The sequence below is a fragment of the Mastigoproctus giganteus genome, chromosome 7, assembly GCF_048544385.1.
Source record: "Mastigoproctus giganteus isolate SK-2022 chromosome 7, ASM4854438v1, whole genome shotgun sequence".
NCBI classification, from domain to species: Eukaryota; Metazoa; Arthropoda; class Arachnida; order Uropygi; family Thelyphonidae; genus Mastigoproctus; species Mastigoproctus giganteus.
This window is the reverse complement of record NC_143581.1, coordinates 171236571-171257500: the sequence shown is the minus strand read 5'-3', so window position 1 is coordinate 171257500 and position 20930 is coordinate 171236571. Positions and strand designations below refer to the sequence as shown.

The following is a 20930-nucleotide window of genomic DNA, read 5'->3' as shown; positions in this document are numbered from 1 at the left end:
TTCCAAACCCCATACTTCAATTCTTATCCCCACTTCCTTTCCCTAAACACCTTGGGGCTCCCATGCTTGCCTGATAGCCCCAGTAAGAGTCTCAGCTAGAAAGTGGACCCTGGTGTGCCTCCTCGTGGCCAAGGTTGGGAGTCAGGGGGAGTGGACCAGATGTCCCCTGCTCCCTGGCTGCAAAGTCACCAGTGCCGGCACTCAACACTCAACAAGACACATACTTACACACCTACATACATACACTTACCAGCCTTCACCTTTTCAGATGCTACAGCGGCATATAGGGGAAACCCTGGAGACCGCAATTGAAACAAACACACCTTGACCTTGTGGGTGTACTAGTTCACTGGAAATGCTAGAGATTTAAAAGTATATGGATATTGTATATGTGTAGTGTCGTGTACCATTGTTCATCTGATCCTTTAGCCGCTGGACCCCTGCTGAGGCCCAACGTTGTCCCATCTTCGCCCCATGGAGGCAGACCAGGAACCCAGTAGACTTAAGTTACTCTGGCAGGTCCTGCCATCTAATTTCCTGAGATTTCAGTGGCTAGGACCTAAAAAAAAGTACATAAATAAAATAAAATAAAAGATAAATAAATAAAATTAAAAAAAAAAGATAAATAAATAAATTAAAAAAAGATAAATTAATAAAATAAAAAATAATAATAATTAAAATAAAAGAAAAATTATATTGTGCTTATATTGCATGTATATACAGGGTGATTCACTACCAGTGCGACAAACTTGCAGGAGGTGTAGGGGGCACAAAGACGAATCGGAATCACATAGCATTGCAGAGTCCGAAATGCCTTCGTCATGCGGTAGAGAACGTTGAACGGGAGGTTGCGTGAACAGCGATCCCACTGGAAGTCAGCATTTGCGAACCGGTTCCAGTGGCATTAGGATGGACGAGTATTCAAACGTTGAACTGGCCGACATGCACCTCGCATATGGAACTGCGGACTGTAATGGGCGCGCCGCTCTGCGCTTGTACCAGGAACGTTTCACGCACAGGCGTGCTCCTCATCATACGATTTTTGCACGTGTGCACAGAAGGTTACGTGAGACTGGTTGTTTCACGAGAGGTACCATGAATCGAGAGCGAACGACGAGGATGCCAGACAATGAGGAGAATGTCCTAGGTCTTGCAGAAGGCAATCCGAGTACGAGTACTCCAGCGATAGGCCCACGATTGGGTATTTCCCAATCCACTGTATGGAGGATACTGTCAACAAACCAAATGAGTTCATACCATCTGCAACGCGTGCAATCATTGGAGCCTGCGGATTATCCACTCTGGAGGACTTTTGCTACTTGGTTTCTTCAACAGAAACGGTTCGCAAATGCTGACTTCCAGCGGGATCACTGTTCACGCGCCCTCCCGTTCAACGTCCTCTACTGCATGACAAAGGCATTTCGGACCCTGCAATGCTATGTGATTCCGATTTGTCTTTGTGCCCCCTACACCTCCTCCAAGTTTGTCGCACTGGTAGTGAATCACCCTGTATGTGTGTATACAAGTGTAGGTAGGTGGTAGACGTCAGAGTACCTGGCACATGGATGACTGGACCCAGGGTATCCCAGTAGAACATTGTCCAAAGCATGATACCACTGCCACTGGCTTGTTTTCATCCCATGGTGCATCCAGGTGCCATCACTTTCCCAGGTAAATGACGGACACGTACCATGCTGTCCACATGGTGCAACAGGAAACTGATTCATCAGACCAGACGACCTTCTTCCAACCACTCAAAGTCCAGTTTCGATGCTTGTGTGCCCATTGTAGGCGCTGTCGCCAGTGAACTGTGGTCAGCATGGGCACCCAGAGCAGCCTGCAGCTGCGCAGCCCCAGTTTCAGCAGGGTTTGATGTACTGTGTGTTGCGACACATTACTCCCATCACTAGCATTCCAATTACCGGCGAGTTGTGCCACAGTCGCCCTTCTGTTGCCACATACCACTGGGAGAGCCTTCACTCACTTCAAGCATAGATGAGCCATGGTCGTCCAACACATTGACCATGGTTCGTGGGTTCTCCCTCCTTGGACCACTTTTGGTAGGTACTAACCACGGCTGATCGTGAGCACCCCCAGTCGCCGTGCTGTTTCGAATATGCTCTGACCCACCCAATCGTCTGGCTTCCATTACAATTTGCCCTTTGTCAAACTCGCTTAAGTCCGCTGGCTTTCCCATCTGAAGAACAATAGTAACACTGATTAATGGAGCTCAGTATCAGGTATTTTTTATACCGTTTCCCAATCCGTGCACGTGCCGTAGTTCACCTGCAGTTGCTTCGATTTGCATAACGACTCGCAGGTCATAATGTTTTGGCTCATCGGTGAAATTTAGTTTTAGGATGGCCTAATATGACAGTTTTTTTAATCATCTTTCGCCATTAAAACACTCGCGAACTTTATTTTCTTCCCTGGATTCCACTGTTAGGGTTGCTAGTCTGCTCGTGTACGCAGTGGTATCATCACCGTCCTCCCCACACAGGGTGGAAAAGGCCCGGGTTCGAATCCCGTCGATGACGCGAAGAACTTTAATGGGTTTTTTCACTCCGTGGCTGAGTTAGTCGGTCTCAGGCGTATTTAGCAAGGTTTTTCCCAACAGAAACTGGTTTTTTTTCGTCCAGCAAAACAGGCAAATCGACCAGAGAACACACGCAATTTACAGACAAAATAAATATGGGTAGATGTAATCATTTACAGGGGACCTAATGTCATAATTTGGTTTGTTAGGGTTGCCATTTAGCTTCCCCCCCCTTCTCCTTAATATCTAGGAACAAAATGGCCTTAACATGAAGAATTGGAACATAAGCATATACCGCTCTATATTGTTTGGAAGAGAATTAAATAAACGATATAGTAATAGTATTTAATAATTAATTAAATAAATTATGAATTTATTTAATTAATAATTAAAGAAATGAAGTTACATTATAATTTTAATTAATTTTCGCAGTAATTATAAAATAAAAGTCGAATAAAATGAAAATAAATATTAAATTGTATTGAGTTAGGATGATTATTCTCTTTTTTTTTTTTTTTTTTTTGCAGTTAGCAGGATTTAAACTGTTTAAAATAATGCAATGGGCTTTCGTCTTACGAGAAATCAAAATGTGCTTTCACAACGAGTTGCAGGAGTACTACAAACAAATGAACACAAAATGATTAACTACCATTTAAACATGTGGCAATGGCTGAATATCAGTTTAACATTTGGCGATATGATGGTAATTTAAAAAGTTGACTCTAATCTGTCCACAAGTTTTAAAACAAATGACTTCGAAAACAGTGCAATACCAAGGAATCTCGTTGTGGAAGCAAAGTTTGTTCTGCTGTTCGAGGATGCATTTGCCAAATCTTGGCAATTCACATTCGCTATAATGCTGCCATAGTAGTGGTAAGCGAATATGTAATCGTTGATCATTTAGAGGGAGATTTCGTTATATGATGCAGAATACTGACGTGAAAAACGAGTAGTGTTAATTACGCGATAATTGCTAATCTTATGGGTCGCCTTTCAGGCACCCCCGATAACCAGTCACGTCTGATAATCCTATCCTGTGGTGGGTCTGGTAACCCTAACTCTATTAGTGTCCTGAACTCGGAAATGGACCCTAAAGGAAAAGAAAAAATAATGTAAATAAATAAAATATGTTCCTTCACCTAACATGATGGTAAATAATTTTCTATCGAAAACGGTTGGCCCATTTCCAGTGGGGAAGTTTTTCTCCCTTTTTTTAGGCACGGTTATTTTTATTAATAGAATGCAGTCTCACCGCTTGGTACTACATTAGTGGCGAAACCAGGCGTACTTACGATATGAAGTCACTGATGTTGTATTCAGTATTCGCGTCCATAGTCGGATTCCTTAGGACTTGCTTGTTTATTTTATGTAGTGTGCCCAGTGTTTTCTTGACCATGTGCTAGACTCGGTGTCAGCTGTTAACGTATTTGCTTTGTTCATTGATAGGGGCGCTGTGTTATGTTAACCGAGAAGATGATTGTAAAAGAGTTTTCTGCATTACCTTTTGCACTTCTATTATTAGTTAATGTTTCAAAGTTATTGACGGACTTTCTTTAGAAAATGGTTAGTAAGTACCAAAATGTGGTTTTGGCGCAAACCTGAAAATGATTCGATTTAAGCAGTCACCTTTTAATGATTATTATGAGGTCTTCGAAGAGATAGGCAGGTAAGCTGCATGAAATGGAAATATTTCATTCGTTTGCAAGTGACTTATACTTCGTGATAAACAGAACCTGAAATTACATAGTTTAAGTCTATACGTAATGTTTATGTGACATTTACGTAGAGTTCTTTGGCCTTGGCTTTGCTGTCGATTGGATTATTGGCGTCCATCCCCGTAATGTGCATTAAATTTAATGCACATCACGGAGCCTAATGTTGTGAGCAGTAATGTTATGTCTTATTTACAGGAGTTAAAATTCTAGTTAAATTATTTTTTGTAAATCAGAATTATAATTTTGGTGTAGCCAGAGTATTTTGTGAATTATTTATCTACTTTTTTTTTTTTTTCATGTAAATATTCATCTGCTTTTAATTTTGTACAGTAAGTGCTGATGTTATTCTTTTAAGTTAGGTTAAGTGATGTGGGTATAGATAATTCTTCGAAAATAGATTATTCTCAAGAATATTTTCCAAAAGATGATTCTGTAACTATCCATCGTTAGTTGTATTAACTGAACTGTGCCGTCCTTAACAAAGAATATCTGAATGCTGGTTTACACTTGTCATTCTACAAGAACTGTGGTATCTGGGACTGAACTATTCTCACTTGCTGGGGGAGAAAGCGATGTTAGAAGCACATGTATTTATATAGCAGCTGAGTTTTGTTGTACACAAGGTAATTTAGGGGGACAGTGATCGCATTGAACCGAACACCATTAGGATTTTAGGATTGATAATTTTATTTTATTATTTTTATTTTATTTTTTTTAAACGTGGTTGAATAAGTGCTGGTTAGTCTTGAAAACAGCACGAATACAACCTTATTCTTCAGTACCTCTCAAAAAATTTTTCATATGTAATATACCGAGTGTTTCTTGAGTTCTCCGAGTAATTTTGGGGTAACATGTTTGTTTGGTGCTTAGCTGAAATTTACTTATGCCTGTATTAGCATTTCTAATATTTTAATTAAGTGAAGTATTTCAAATTTGAGATAATGCTTGAAATTGATTTGCAAAGAACATTTTTTTTTTTTTTTTTTTAAATTTTTTTGGGACTGCTCATCTGAATTTGGTTATTGTAATCGATCCAGATGGTTATAAAATGTTTACCTATTCAGGAGACCCTAGTGTCAAAACAGTTAGAGATAGGACTGTGAAAATCAGTGCGTTTGTCATTTAGGGTATTGGGATGCGATTTGTAGAAGAAAAAAAAAAAGTTCGAATTTCTGCCACCAGGGGAAATTGGCTCTCTAAACATGAGATGGAATACTTAACAGAGGATTTTAATATCAGAACTCAAAAATCTACAGATATTGTTCTATGTGCTTTTTTTTCACTTGAGATGACATTCTGAAAATGGAGGATTGCGTGCTACACAGTTTCGCATAGCATCTCATTGGGGATGTTGGTTACATGCTGTTTAATGCTTGCTTTCCAATTGACAAGCATCTGTATGCTGCCACGGTCAACTGTCTTTCAGGTGTCCCCATAGCCAGGAATCACAGGGATTGAGATCTGTGATTGGGCTAGCCAGAATTGCGGAAAGTTTCTAGAAATGATGTGATCATTTCCGAATGTTAAACAGAGCAGTTCCTTCACTTGTTGATCAATGTGGGGAGCGGTGCACCATCTTGCATGAACACTACGGTATCCAAGCATTGCCTTTCTTGCAGAGCGGGAATAATCTGATCTCTTAGAAGAGCACAGTACCGTGTACTAGTTACTGTACGCTTTACGGGCTCATGAGGTGTAGACTTTTCAAAGAAAAATGGTTCGATTATAAGCTCTGCTGTGATCCACACCATACTGTAACATATGGACTTTGTAGTGGTCTTTCATGCATAGCAGATGGACGAGAAGTTCACCATATTTGGCAGGTTTGGGCATTTACAGCCCCATGAAGAGTGAAATGTGCCTCATCAGACCACAAGATCATTCGAGCCCACGTATCATCAAGTTCCATACGAGCCAGAAATCATAGAGCAAAGTCTATTCGTTGTTGCTGATCACAAGACTTTAGTTCTTGCACTATGTGAATCTTGTACAGGAACCAGTATAAAATTATTTGAAGCACTTTATGTACAGTAGACCAAGGAAGGCTCAAGTCTCTTGACACACCTCTGGCACTACTGACTGATAGCATTTCGCATTGTGACCTGGAGGCCATTGCAACCATCACTTCATCCACTATCTCTGTTCAGATAGAACAGAGATAGTGGATGTGGTTGTCCCCTGCCTGGAATTACACCTCATCCCAGTCCTTCAAATTTCTTTATTAGTTTTCGAAGCCCCAGTGATGTCAAAGGTTCTTTATGCAAACCTTTAAGTTTCAGATATTTGCTGCATTAGCATTATTATTATTCTGGTAGAACAGTTTTACTAGGTGAGCACGTTCCTTTTTTTTGTAAGAGTCATAATGGTTATTTTCATCTCTATATCTTTCTTAAAATGAACACCTCACAGGTGCCTCATCTCCAGACTCAGCAATTTGCAGAACTTAAGCCTTTCTTGGTAACACCAACCCTTTGTTCCACTCACTAATCTCATTTCCCTTCTCTGTACTTGTACCTGCAGCTCTATATCTTTCTAAAATGAGGCCTCCAGACCTGTATGCAGTACTCAAGGTGTGGCCTGACCATTGCCTTATACAATGGGACAATTACCTTATCCCAGCTTGCAAAATTCCTATGTATCATTGACAAGACCTCATGAGCTACTCTTGCAGCCTTGTTGCACTGCTCAGAAAACTTCATATCTGACTGCACAATTTCCCAAGTTATTTTCATTCTCCACTACCTTGAATGTAGTACCACACAGTTGGTTTGCCACTCTGGGGTTACTGCTGCCCATATGCAGAATTTTGCATTTGTCAATGTTAAACTTCAGTTGCCACCTCTCAACCCATCAGCTCAACTTTTCCAGATCCTGTTGCAGTAGCATACTGTCCTTAATGTCGCTAACAACCGTACCAATCTTTGTATCATCTGAAAAGTTGGACATTAAGCCTGATATACCTCTATCAAAAACATTGATAAATACAGAAAATAGCAATGGGCTCAAGACAGACCACTGGGGGACACACTAATAACATTAGTCAGCAAAGGGCTGTACCTAGACTTCTGTCGACCCTGGGCAAAATATTCATCTTGGGCCCCACTCTCAAAAATTAAAGATGGAATTCATAAAATTGAAAATAAAAAAAAAATAAAACACCCAAAAATTATTCAAATCATAATTATTTATTTAAACTTGAACGACTAGTACATTATTTATATAAACTTTTCACACCATTATTTACAATATGGACTCGATACGAATTTATCCATGATGTCTGTGTTTTTATATCTTTTAGTATATCTTGTTCTATTGACATAATGGCTAATCCATTAATTGTTTCTTGGCCAATTGTTCTTGTGAATATGTTTTAATCATTTTGAGTCTTGAAAAACTGCTCTCTCCAGATTCAACCGTAATTGGCACTGTTAATAATAACCAAAGAGAAATGATGGGATATAATTCAACTAAGTTTTTTTTCTTTAATAACATGCTGCAAAGATTGGATTCCTTGACATAACTCTTTGGCATCAATGCTGCTGTTCCTGTCTTCGCTATTTCTTCAAGGTGTTGGCATTTCATTTCTAATGCACTTTCAAATAAATTCATTAGGTTTTCTGATTTTAGAATGAATGAAATATCCTCAGCTTTTCATCTCATCTGATCAAGTCTTTCTTGTAAGCTAACAATAGCTATATTGATCATTATATTAAAAAATTCCATTTCAAACCTTTTGGTTGCATCAATAGAGGGTTCATCTGGTGAAATTACATAGGTAAATTCGCACTTTTTTCTAGAAACTAACTTCTGGTAATACTGATGGTACTTCCAACTCATTTGCAATGTCCGTAGCTTTATCTATACACAATTCAAATCCTGATGTTCTAAGTTCGTTTTTTGACTAAGAGCACCTAAGTCACAAAGGAGAGTTGGCAAGTGAAGGCAGATTACAAGAAATCTTTGGCAAAAGATGCTAAGAAAAATAGCAAGGACTTCTTTACTTATATAAACTAGAAGGAAGGGGATGAATCAGATTGGTCCACTTGATATCGATGGTTCGACTCTTGATGATCCTGCTCAGATAGCTGACAAACTGAATGAGTATTTTGCATATACATTCACATATGAGGAATTCTTTAGGGAAGTGAAGGATAGAATCTTATTAAACTCTAACAGGGAGCTAAATGATTTTGTTATAACTGAGAGCAAAGTGGAGGAGAAATTGTTGAAGTTAAACATAAGAAAGGCACCTGGGATGGATGGGATCTATCCAGTTATATTAAAGGAGGTGGCAAAGGAAGTAAGCAAACCCTTAGCCATAATTATGAGAACATCCTTGGATGCAGGGGAAGTCCCCACAGACTGGAGATCTGCAAATGTATCCCCAATTCAAAAAAGGGGGATCTAAGGGTGACATGAGTAATTACAGACCTGTTAGTTTAACTTCTGTTCCGGGTAAAATAATGGAGTCACTGGTTAAAGAAGCATTGCAAGGTCATCTAGACAAGACTGCAGTAATAATTCAGACACAGCATGGGTTTGTTAAGGGAAAGTCTTGTCTGACAAATTTGATAGGTTATTATGATGTGGTTACAAAGGGACTGGATGCAAAAAATAATTTTGATATCATATATTTGGATTTCAGGAAAGCTTTTGACACTGTTGCGCATGGAAGACTATTGTACAAATTGGAGCAGTTTTGTATTAAGGGCAAGTTGCTACAATGGATAAAAGGGTGGTTCAATGTCCAAGTGTGCAGATGATACCAAGGTTGGCAGGGTTGTTAATGACAGTAATGGCAGTGTGCTACTGCAACAGGATCTAGAAAAGTTGAGCAGATGGGCTGAGTAGTGACAATTGAAGTTTAACATTTACAAATGCAAAGTACTACATATGGGTAGAAGTAACCTCAGAGAAATGTACCAACTGTGTGGTACTACACTTAGAGTGGTAGAAAATGAAAAAGATCTGGGAGTAATTACGCAGTCAGATATGAAGTTTTCTGAGCAGTGCAGACAGGCTGCCACAGCAGGTCATGGGGTATTGTCAATGATATACAGGAATTTCCCGAGTAGAGAAAAGGAGATGATTATCGCTTTGTATAAGGCAATTGTCAGAACAAGATTGGTGAGGGTAATGAATGGGTCCTCTTACCAAGAAAGGCTTAAGTTTTGTAAATTGCAGCAGCTGTAGACTAGGCACCTGTGAGGTGATGTGATTGAGGTGTATAAGACCTTGAATGGGTTGAGCATGCTGAATTCTGATGAGATTCATCTGCTTGCTCAGATTACAAACCTTTGGGGGCATAAATTGAAATTGAGGAAAGTCAGTTTTAGAATAGAGATGTAGAAATTTTCCTTTAGCCAGCGGGTAGTTGATTGCTTGAACAAACTTCCATCTGATGTGGTAGTTTGATAGCTCAAATAAATTCAAGGAGAAACTGGACAAAATTTTAGAGGGAATGGATGTGTCAAATTATGGGGTTTTTTTTTTTGGCTGATGCTACTTAAGCTCATATGTTTCCTTTCTTGTATCACTTACCTCTACTACCTTCTATCAATATAATTGCAGTGTTCGTATCAATTGTACTATATTGCATGGCTTTACAATATTTCATACCAAACAACTACACTTATAATAAATTGAAAAGAAGTAATTTCTGTTAACAAACCTTGTATTTCAGACTACAGTTTTGCATATTTTCCTATGGCCTGTTCCTTGATTTCATTTAATGCAGTTGCAATATCTCCTAAGTGATATCGTTACATTCAGAGCAAAGTGAACAGTTTTAAATATGAATTTACATTATTTTGTGTTTTTGTTGCATTTGAACTGGGTTTAAATAATAAAAATAGGTAAAAATTAATTTCTTTTATCTGATTATAAAATAAATTTACTGCAATACTGAATTTTTTTTTTTGTATAATTAAAGTATTATATTAAGAAACAACCAGTTTTTTATATTTAAAAAAATTAAAATATGGTCGGAATTCGGGGGGGGGGGGGGTGTCAACCCACCCCTACAATCCCGGTCTTGAACGACTGCCCTTAACTAGGTTCAGCACTGATTACCACTCTGTCTTCTCCCACTCAGCCCTCCCTTTATCCCTAGCAACAACTTGCCCTTAGTGCCATACTGCTCCAACTTGTACAGTAGTATTACATGTGCAACAGTATCAAAGCTTTCCTAAAATCGAAGTATGTGATATAAAAATTATTTTTTGCATCCAGTTCCTTTGTGACCACATCGTAGTATGTAATCAAATTGATCAGACAAGACTTCCCCTTAACAAACCCATGCTGTGTCTGAATTATAACTGCAGTCTTGTTTAAATGCTCCTGCAGTGCTTCTTTAACCAGTGACTCCATTATTTTTCCTGGAACAGAAGTTAATTTAACAAGCCTGTAATTACTCGTGTCGCCTTTCGATCCCCCTTTGTGAATTTGGGATGCATTTGTACAACTCCAGTCTGTGGGGATCTCCCCTGAGTCCAAGGGTGCCCTTATAATCATGGCTAAGGGCTTGCTTACTTCCTTTGCTGCCTCCTTTAATATAACTGGATAGATCCCATTCCACCCCAGGTGCCTTTCTTATGTTCAACTTGAACAATTTCTCCTCCACTTTGTTCTCAGTTATTACAAAATCCTTTAGCGCTCTGTTACAATTTGATAAACTGCTGGCATTCTCCTCCCTTAACTCCTCGTGTGTGAATGTAGTTGCAAAATACTCATTCAGGTTGTCAGCTACATGAGCAATATCATCAACAATCGAACCATCAATATCAAGTGGACCTATATGATTCATCCCCTTCCTTCTAGAGTTTACATAAGTAAAGAAGTCTTTACGGTTTTTCTTTGTGTCCTTTTCCAAAGATTTCTCATAATCTGCCTTTACTTGCCAAACCTCTTTCGTGACTTGATTACAGACTATCTTATATCTACTGTAGGCATCTGTGTCTCCTGATAATATATATGTTATAAACATTTTTTTTATACTAACAGTGAGACATGAGAAGCAGTATTTCCCCTCAATATGCCTTTGCATAAAAGTCAGAACTGTGATTCACCTAATAATGGTATTGTAAGATGATAAAGAAAAGTTTATTTTATACTTTGCCAGGTATTTTATACAATGCCTTGATTCTACACTTTGCCGATAACATATACAGGTAGTTCCCGACTTTACAAGTGAATTCGTTCCTAGTGCACCTTCATAAAGCGGGAATTTATTTCCCATTGATGTAATTTTAAAAACAGGGGCTACGTTTTTAAGAATGAAATTTGACCATAGTAATATTAAATAAAAGTCAACAAAACAATAGTGTATGCTTAACCAATGATTTATTTTTCCAAAGAAATGAAAGCATAACCTTGAAAATCAAGCACATTATAATAATAAAGAAATTATTCATAGAAATATGTCACACAAATGCTAAATATATGTGTCATACAAATGTTAAAGAATGTTTACAGTATTCTTCATCATCATCGACTAAATGCACACTCGTTGATGGTTCATCAATCATTGTTGGCTGGGTATTCATTGGTTTCGTTTTCTTCAGAAATGCTTCAAGAATTGTTTGTTTCTAAGAGTCTTCTCTTTTCTTTATAAATTTCACGATAGCACGTATAAGCATTTTTTTAAAAATCTGTAGCAACTTTTCTAGTGTGCTTGAAATTTGAATCTTGTGACTCAAATCTCAATTGCCTTTTCTGTGTCGAAAAGCTTCATCAAGCCCCCTTGAGAGCGAAGGAACGAACAGGAGTTTCAGCTGTTAAACTTTCTTCCTCAGCTTCTTCACAATTTTCCATTTTAATGAGGTTTTCATTTGTGAGCTCTCCATTGTGTTATTGAAGCAGATTAGTGACGTTAGTTGTAGAAAGCTCAAGCTGCAATTGGTTAGCAATATTTGCAACCACTTGTTTAATTTTGTACGATCTCTGCTGGTTATTTAAATCCTTCAAAGTTATCAATAAACTGGTGACAGAGTTTATTCCAAACACACTTCGTGCTCTTCTCTGTAATTTTGTCCCAAGCTCATTTTGTTATTTCAATTGCATCTAAAATATGGAATTCTTTCCAAAATTCTTTAAGAGTTGAACTTCCCGTCTTATCTTCCTGAACAAACAAACACATGCATAGTAGTACAGTAATGTATTATATAGATACATGCGTCGTTTAAAATGCTGTATTTATGAATGTTTAGCATTTATTTATTGCAATTAATGAACTTCAATTAATGAATGAATTTCAATTAATGAAAAAAGAACTCGCAATGGAAACTTGTAAAGCAGGAACTGCCTGTATATGATCAAGGCCTTGGCCGAGTTGTTTTCGGAATTTCTCCCAGACTGGCTTGCCATTTCAGGGACAGCCACAATAAAACTTGGTGTCAACCCACCCTGTCTCTCCATAGCTGGTACTGTTGAACAGTACAGGTAGATATATGACAATATTCTCAAACGCCAACCCTGCAGTGCTACTCTCCTTTTGATCTAAGGAGGTCTAAGAGTTTCAGCTAGGCTAGCAGCAAAGATTACAGTTTAGTGGTTAACAGAAGACATCATGCATCACTACCCTGCCATTGCCAATCCTTTATTCCATGTTTTTATAACACTGAGGATGACTGGCATGAAATATAGTCGAAATATTCACAAATATTTCTTTTGGATAATTGACAATGTTTTTTACTTTAGAGCCCTACTTTGAAATCTTCCTTTTCCTTGTATGGGTAGGCAGAAATACAATATCAAAAATATCTGTGCAAATCTCTTCCTGCTAACCCCAGGGGCTCACATCTGGTGAGTATGGGCTTGGCACACCCAGGGTCCTGAGCTGGCTGGATATCTTCTTTCTTGGTGATTCCCTTCTACTCTTCTTCTCTCTCTCTCTTTCTCTCTCTCTCTCTTCTCTCTCTCAGGGTAATTCAAAAAATTTTTTTTGGCAGGTGCAGCATAAGCCTCAGGCTGCCTTGCACCATATAGCTAATAATAATAAAATAAATACATTCTTGAAAAATTTAATTCTATCTGTCCATTCTTCAGACCAATATTTCTTGATATCAGTTTATTTCATTTAGTCCCACGTTGATAATAACTCAGTCTCCTTTAGTTTATTTAGTGAAACCTAAACCCAGTTACGCCATATGGAACAGTCGGAAACTGTCTTATTTGTAAAAGTTTCCTTTTTTGTCCCTTCAGTTTCTTCAGAAAGGTCTAACAATTTCTCAATTTTGCCAGCAGAAAGGCCCTTTACTAGATCTTGATGGCTTGTCTAAATGCTTCTCTCTAACACAGAATATAATTCACTTTGAGATTTCCACACTGAAAAAAAAACATAATCTGCAGTTAACAATTGAATATAAATATCCATTTAGTTTTTCAGATCATTTATACGAAGTGTAAATGGATGGCAGTACGGTGGGAAAAACTGATTTCGTAATCAGAAACACCAATAGTTGCAACAGTTTCCACATTTCACTTGAAGACAGTAAAAAAACCACAGTCTGCTGTTAACTATTAAATATAAATATCAATTTAGTTTTTCAAATTGTTTATCTGAATATAAATAATTGGCAGTACACTGGGAAAACAATTTCATAATTGGAAATGCGGCAGTTGGTTGCCGCAACCATAATTGGTTGCGGCAGTTGAATCATTCGGATTTCATTACAAAAAATATAAATAAACCACTGTCCTCTGCTGTTAACATTTGAATATAAACATAGATTTAGTTTTTTAGATTCTTTATATGAGGTATAAATAGATGGCAGTACAATAATTGAGTCAGTAGAGCGGAAAAACAAATTTCATAATCGGAAATGCTGATGTTCTTGGTGCCAACAACATCTGACTGAAAGAGCACTAAAAAAACCATGCTGTATGCACTTAATAATTGAACATAAACATAGTTAAACATGGATTTAACTTTTCAGATTGTTTATATGAAATGTAAGTAGATAGTAGTACAGTATTGCTCCAATTCAGTTGGAAAACAAATTCTGTAATTGGAAATGTTGATGGGCATGCTGGATGCGACATTGGACTGGAAGTAGAATTTTATGATGTCATGCCCAGTGCAATATTGGAGAGAGGGGGTTAAAGCATATTTACTTGTACGTCTGAACTAGGAACAAAATGAGCTATAGGCCCTTAATCTTTTCCCTGTAATTTCAAGATAACTGAAATGGGGAAAAAAATAATAATAAATAATAATAATAAAATTAAGTCATAAAACAAAGATTTTTAGCCAAAATTAAATTAATGTTAATTAATTAAATTCTTAAATTTGTTTCATCATGTTTATGTAGGAATGTCTGTTGCCGTTAGGATTTAATAACAGATTTAGAGGTTGGGAAAGTTTGAAAGTGTTTTGAAAACACTAAAAGGCATTTCACAAAATTCTGTGCTTAAAATTATATTAATTTCTGTTTGCTCTTCACATCCATTAATCTAATCTCATTGTCTTTGAATTCAGAGTTAATAAATTTTACATGTTTTCTAATGTTAATCATTATTTTTTATAGTAATACCTAATTTTTATTTCAAAATATTAATTTTGCACTTTACACCAGATAAATGAAGTGGAATTTTTTTTTTTTTTTTTTCAGTGGTCAATTTGCAGTTGTGAAAAGATGTGTGGAAAAAACAACTGGAGTAGAATATGCTGCCAAGTTTATCCGAAAGCAGCGAACAGTAGGCAGTCGGCGTGGCGTTCCTTTGGATGATATTTGTCGTGAAGTATCAGTTTTACAGGAGATGAATCATGAAAATGTTGTTACTTTGCATGATATTTTTGATAATGGTCTTCAAGTAATATTGGTTTTGGAATTGTAAGTTTTGTTATGCGATTTGAAAAAATATTATATACAGGAACTCCCCAACTTACGTAAGGGTTGCGTTCTGCGGAATGCTACGTAAGTCAATTTCCCACATGCTTGTGCAGCACTCGCAACTGTGCTCGCTAAATTGATTGAATCAAAAAAGAAATGTTCGATGAACATGTAAATATAGGGTGGCCATTGAAAGAGTGAAGGGGTTGAAAAAGTCATAACTTGTTCATTTTTAATCTTTTTTATTTGCTTTTTTTACAGGTTATAGAGCATCCCTTGGAGGTTAAAATGTGGCCACTGAAAGACTGACCACCCTTTAAGAATCTTCTGAAGCAATGTTCTGGCGATGCCTAGTTGAGCAGAGCGATGACGGGTAGAGGCAGATGGATCCTCAAGGACACTCTGCCATACAGCTTCCACCGCTGCGTCAGTGTGCACAGTGCGCTTAGGACCTTTTCCCTGAAGATCGCCGACTGATCCAGTTCTTTCAAACTGGGCGATTAAGTTCCGAATCATGTTATCGCTAGGAGAACTTTAAAATGTTGCCAGTATTTTCTCTGAGTTTCAATAATTGATCTTTCACTGGAATAGAAAAACCCAACGAGTTTTACTCGTTGCTGGACATCATATGTAGCCATTTTAATCTCCAAGGGATGCTCTATAACCTATAAAAAAGATTAAAAATGAACAAGTTATGACTTTTTCAAACCCTTCAGTCTTTCAGTGGCCACCCTGTAGAATTATTTATTGTATTTATTCAATTTTTTTCTCATGCGCAGGAAAAATTAGAAAAGCATGCAATTTAAAAATATTATAAAATTACAAAAAAAGAGAGGAGACAGGCATAATGTCAGTAAGTTTTACCTCTCGAGCATTGTTACCAGAATCAATATCTTATGCTGATAAGTATTCCAGAGGATGAGGGCTGTGGAGATTTAGAAGGGGTTGGCTGCTCAACCTTACGAAAGAACATATTAACGGATGACTGGACAGTGGCTTTTTTTCTTTTCATCATAGATTTATTTGTAGCAAGCAAGCATATCATTCACCCCTCTGTTAACTTTTAAAAATCGTACACTGTCAGCAGGATTCAAATTCTCTAACCTCGCCATTGCTGATGCAGTTTCACGAAATGCCATTGCCATCTCTCTCTGGTGATGACATCTCGACTCCTCATTTGGTTCATCTTGAGCTTCGTCAGCATTTTCTTCTTTCACTATCGCTTCCTGCAAGTCAATAAGTTCTTCATTAGATAATTCCTTCTCTTCTTCCTCTATTAACTCCTCGTCTTTGGCATCAACCTCCAACTGAAGTAGCTCTGCAACCTTTACAATCTTATCTGTAATCTCTTCATATGATTTGTCTTTTTCAAATCCTTCGAAGCCTTTTATGTGCCTTGGGCATATTTTCTTCCTTGCGCCATTTAAACAACTTTTAGTAATTTCTGCCCAGGCCTTATTAAAGTTTAAGATGGTGTGGTAAATATTGTAAGATTTCCAAAAGTCTCAACGTAAGATTTTTCTAACCATCTACTGCAGACAATGCCTGAGTAAATGTTGTGCATAAATAGTATGCTTTTTAATTCAAAATAACACCCTGATCTATAGGTTGGATGAGTGAAGTCGTGTTTAGCGGTAGAAATATGACTCTCGCGTTAAAATTGAAATTATCTAGATGCGTAGGATATCCAGGAGCATTATCTAATAGAAGCAAAATCTTGAAAGGAATGTTGTTGTTGTCTTTACAATAATTTTCAATCTCGGGAATGAAGCAACATTTAAATCAGTCCTCAAAGAGAGATATTGTTATCCGTGCTCTCTGGTTCATACAGAAATGCACGGGTAGGGTGGCTTTATTGATGCCCTTAAATGCATGAGGATTTCCAGAATGGTACAAAAGCAGTGGTTTTAATCTGTAATCTCCTGTTGCATTAGCCTCAAGCAAGATTGTAGCACTATCTTTTGATGCCTTGATACCTGGCATTGTATTTTCCTCTTTGGCAATGTATGTTCGATCTGGCATTTTTTTCCAATACAGAGCAGTCTCGTCAATGTTAAAAATTTGCTGTGTTGAATAGCTGTCTTCATCAATAATTTTTTCCAACACATCACAAGATTTCTCTGCAGCTGCAGAATTGGCACTGGCAACTTCACCGCATGTTGTGGAAACCAGCATAATGCTTGAACCTATTAAACCACCCGTTGCTTGCCACGAACTTGGGTTGGGGTTCGCTGTACTTATCCTTAATATCTTTATAAATACTTGTTGCTTTTGCTTGAATGGTCATTAGACTCACGGACACTCGCTTCTGAATCTGATTTTCCATCCACATTATTAACAGCTGTTCCATTTTTGATATAGCACCCAAATGCTGTTTTGTGATCACTGTTGATCTTAAGTGCGCTGATCCTTTGACATGTTCTTTTATACACACACTGTTCTCTAAAATAGTATTCACTGTTGAAGCAGTTAGACCTAATTCCCTTGCAGTAGATGACAAACTTTGTCTTGCTTCGTACTTCTTAATCATTTTCATCTTCATTTCTAAATCAATTTTGTTTCACTTCCTGGCACTACCACCACTTTCACTCTTTGTTGGTCGCTTTCCTTTCATCATTGTAATATGTAAATAGGAATGAAGAGAAGTTTCTGAAAATTTGTTTTTTATATGATTGAAGATTTCAGTGAAGGGGAACACATTTCACCATAATAGCATAAAAACCCACACAATTGCAGTTATCGGTATTATTGCAAATGCAATAAGATCGAGTTTACTAATTTATAATTAGCTGCACTAACAGAAAAGCCCAATAAACTGGAAAGTGCAAATTGTTTTTATTGTTTTTTGGTCGCGACCTCCAGAAACGTGCTTTAGAAAAATTGATCCTTATAATGGGAACATTTGATAACGATGAAAGTGCAATTTCCAACATAAATATGACCTTTTAGAGAGATAAATAGCTTAGTAATATAGCGAAATTTTCAACTTCCAACGACTTGGAACGAATTACTAAACAAAAAAAAAAAAAAACACACAATGTGTTATTGGGTTCACATTATAATATTTTCATGATACCTCCATTTATTCCTGTGGGATGCAAAATACGTTTCCAGGTTTTTTTTTTTAAGTTTGCACCGGCCAGCAAAAACTTACGTAAAGTCGAGTATTAAGTAAGTTGGGGAGTTCCTGTACTAAAAATTGTGTGCTTATAATTTATTTCTCTCCTTATGTTGAAGCTTGTGTCAAAACTTGTAAGCTAATACTTGTCCGCAGCAGTCTGAAAATGTCTTATCTTGATTTTGAAATAAGAGTGACAAGCCAAATAAAGTAATTATTTTGAAGTTATATGGTTAATATTAGTACAGTAAAAAAGGGGAAAAAAAAAAAAAGAAACCCGCAGCCATTTTCAATTCACTCAGGATGGAAACCTCCTAACAGTTCATGTTGAGAGAAATGGACCATCATCTGCCACTCTAGTCCAGCATGGGTTGGCAGATCGACTGTATTTAGCAGTCGGGCTTGAAGCCCATTTACTCAAAGAGCATGTACTATTGCATTCCCACTCCTGACCACTCACCTACGGAGACGCCTTTAGTGCAGTAAATCTGATAAATATGATAAATGCATTCCTGAAAAAGTACTGTATTACAATTGTGTTAGATAAGAAATTTCCCCTTAAGAAATAATGGTAGAGGTGGTGGGGATATGTCTCAGGCCAGAATTTTAATGGCATATTTTTAAATTAGATTTGTTTTGAGAGGCATGTAGAGGCAAACTCAGATGCTTAAATAACATTTGGAAGTATGGTAGCATTTCAGATGTTTTAGATATAATAGCAATAATATGGGAAGCAGAATACTGGTGGGAATGAAAACAAATTTACATATTCTAGTGCAGTGGTTTCCAACTTTTTTTTTGATTTTTGGCACACTGTCTCATCCAGTCTTTATCTGGCACACATCTTCCCTCCCCCATCTACTTCTCTTATGTATTTCATGCTAATATTATAATTTGTATATTTCTTAAACTTTATTTTAATAGAAGTTAAATAGTATATCGCTAAATACAAAAACTCTTACTTACTTAATATTACATAAATATGAACTGTACAAATAGGAGCAGTGTGGCATTAAGGGCAAGTTACTACTATGGATAAAGGGACAGTTGAGTGGGAGAAGACAGAGTTATCAATGGACTCTAGTCTTCATGGACTAATGTTATCAGTGGGGTCTCCTGGGGTTTGGTGCTGGGTGCATTGTTGTTTTCTGTATTTATTAATGATACCAATGAAGGTACAAGGGTGGTTCAATATAGTCGCCCTCGCCTATTCCACATATCGCAGAGTCATAATATTTTACGTGTAGCATCATACATATCTCTGTGCTAAAGGTGTAAAATTTCAGCCCTGTGTCTTAATTTGTTTTTCTCTTACAGAGCTGAATGTGTGACGAAGTAGCATCATGGATAAAGTTTAAGCCAGAGCTGTAATCCGGTATCTGTTCTTGAAGGGGAAATTTCCTAAAGAAATCCACGAGGAGATGACTGCTGTATATAAGGATGAAGCACCATCCTATGGCATTGTGAAGCACTGGCATAGACAGTTTAGGTGTGGTCAGACATCGGTAGAATCTGAGCCCATTCAGCCATTGATGATAGCACAATCAGAAAAGTGGAGTCGTTAATCATGGAAGATTGCCGGATATCTGTGCATGAATTCTCTCAGGAGATTAGTGTGGACTCTGTTGAAACAGTCCTACATGACCAACCCCATTTACAGAAATTGAGTGCAAGATGAATTCCCAGATTATTGACTGGTTTCCAGAAAGCTGATTGACAACAGAAATCACAAGATTTGTTAGCCCTGTGCCAAAAAAATGAAGACTTTTTCTCTCGTCTAATAATCGCTCAGGATGAAAGTTGGATACACCATTTCGACCCTGAAAGTAAAAAGCAGTCCATGGAATGGCGAGGCGCCTCCGTAGCCAGGTGGGCAAGAGTAGCAGTGCGTATCACACGCTTCTTGATTAGACCGGGGTTCAAGCCCGTTGGGTGAATGTAGATGCAAAATACCCATTTAGTTTGTTAACCACCTGAGCAGGATTATCAACAGTTTGGTCCAATATCAGATTGGTCCAATATCCATTGGACCAATCTGATTCATCCCCTTCCTTCTAGAGTTTGCATAAGTAAAGAACTCTTTGCTGTTTTTCTTTGCATTGTTTGCCAAAGATTTCTCGTAATCTGCTTTTGCCTGCCTAACCGCCTTTGTGACTTGGTTACAGACCATCTTATATCTATCATAAGCTTTTGTGCCACCTGTTAATTTATATGTATCCCATGCATTTTTATTCTCTGCCACATGTCTAATTAGTTCATCTGACATTCATTTAGGAACAGTAAATATGTATCCCATGCATTTTTATTCTCTGCCACATGTCTAATTAGTTCATCTGACATTCATTTAGGAACAGTAAATCTTGAACAATATTTCTTAATTGATAAATCTTGAACAATATTTCTTAGTTGTTATGAAAAGCCTAGTAACTTCCAAGATTAATTCTTTGAATGCTTCCCATTTTGAATTTGCTGTTGGTAACATCATCAGTTGCTCCCACTGTATAGAATTTATATACTGTCTCAGACCACTGTAGTCGCCTTTATGAAAGCAGAAACCCTTCCCTTTACCCTTGATGGTAGTTACCTCTTTGAGTAAATCTCACTTCAGCACACTGTGATCACTGCCACCTAGTGGTTCCCTCATCTGCAGATTCTTATTGCACTACTGATAATCAGATCAAGAGTATTACTCCCTCTAGTTGCCTTCTGAACATGCTGCTGTAGAAAGG

The 20930-nt window shown here is 37.5% G+C and overlaps 1 protein-coding gene across 1 annotated transcript in view; it reads left to right on the top strand.

Moving 5' to 3' along the window:
- Positions 1-3960: 3960 nt before the first annotated feature.
- Positions 3961-20930, top strand: part of LOC150083332 (death-associated protein kinase 1-like) — a 574715-nt gene continuing 557745 nt past the window's right edge. Inside the window, exons 1-2 of the mRNA XM_090377188.1 lie at positions 3961-4202; positions 14862-15083. Of these exons, the coding sequence (XP_090233314.1) occupies positions 4141-4202; positions 14862-15083 (284 nt within the window). The 5' untranslated portion in view covers positions 3961-4140. The remainder of the gene's footprint in view (positions 4203-14861; positions 15084-20930) is intronic.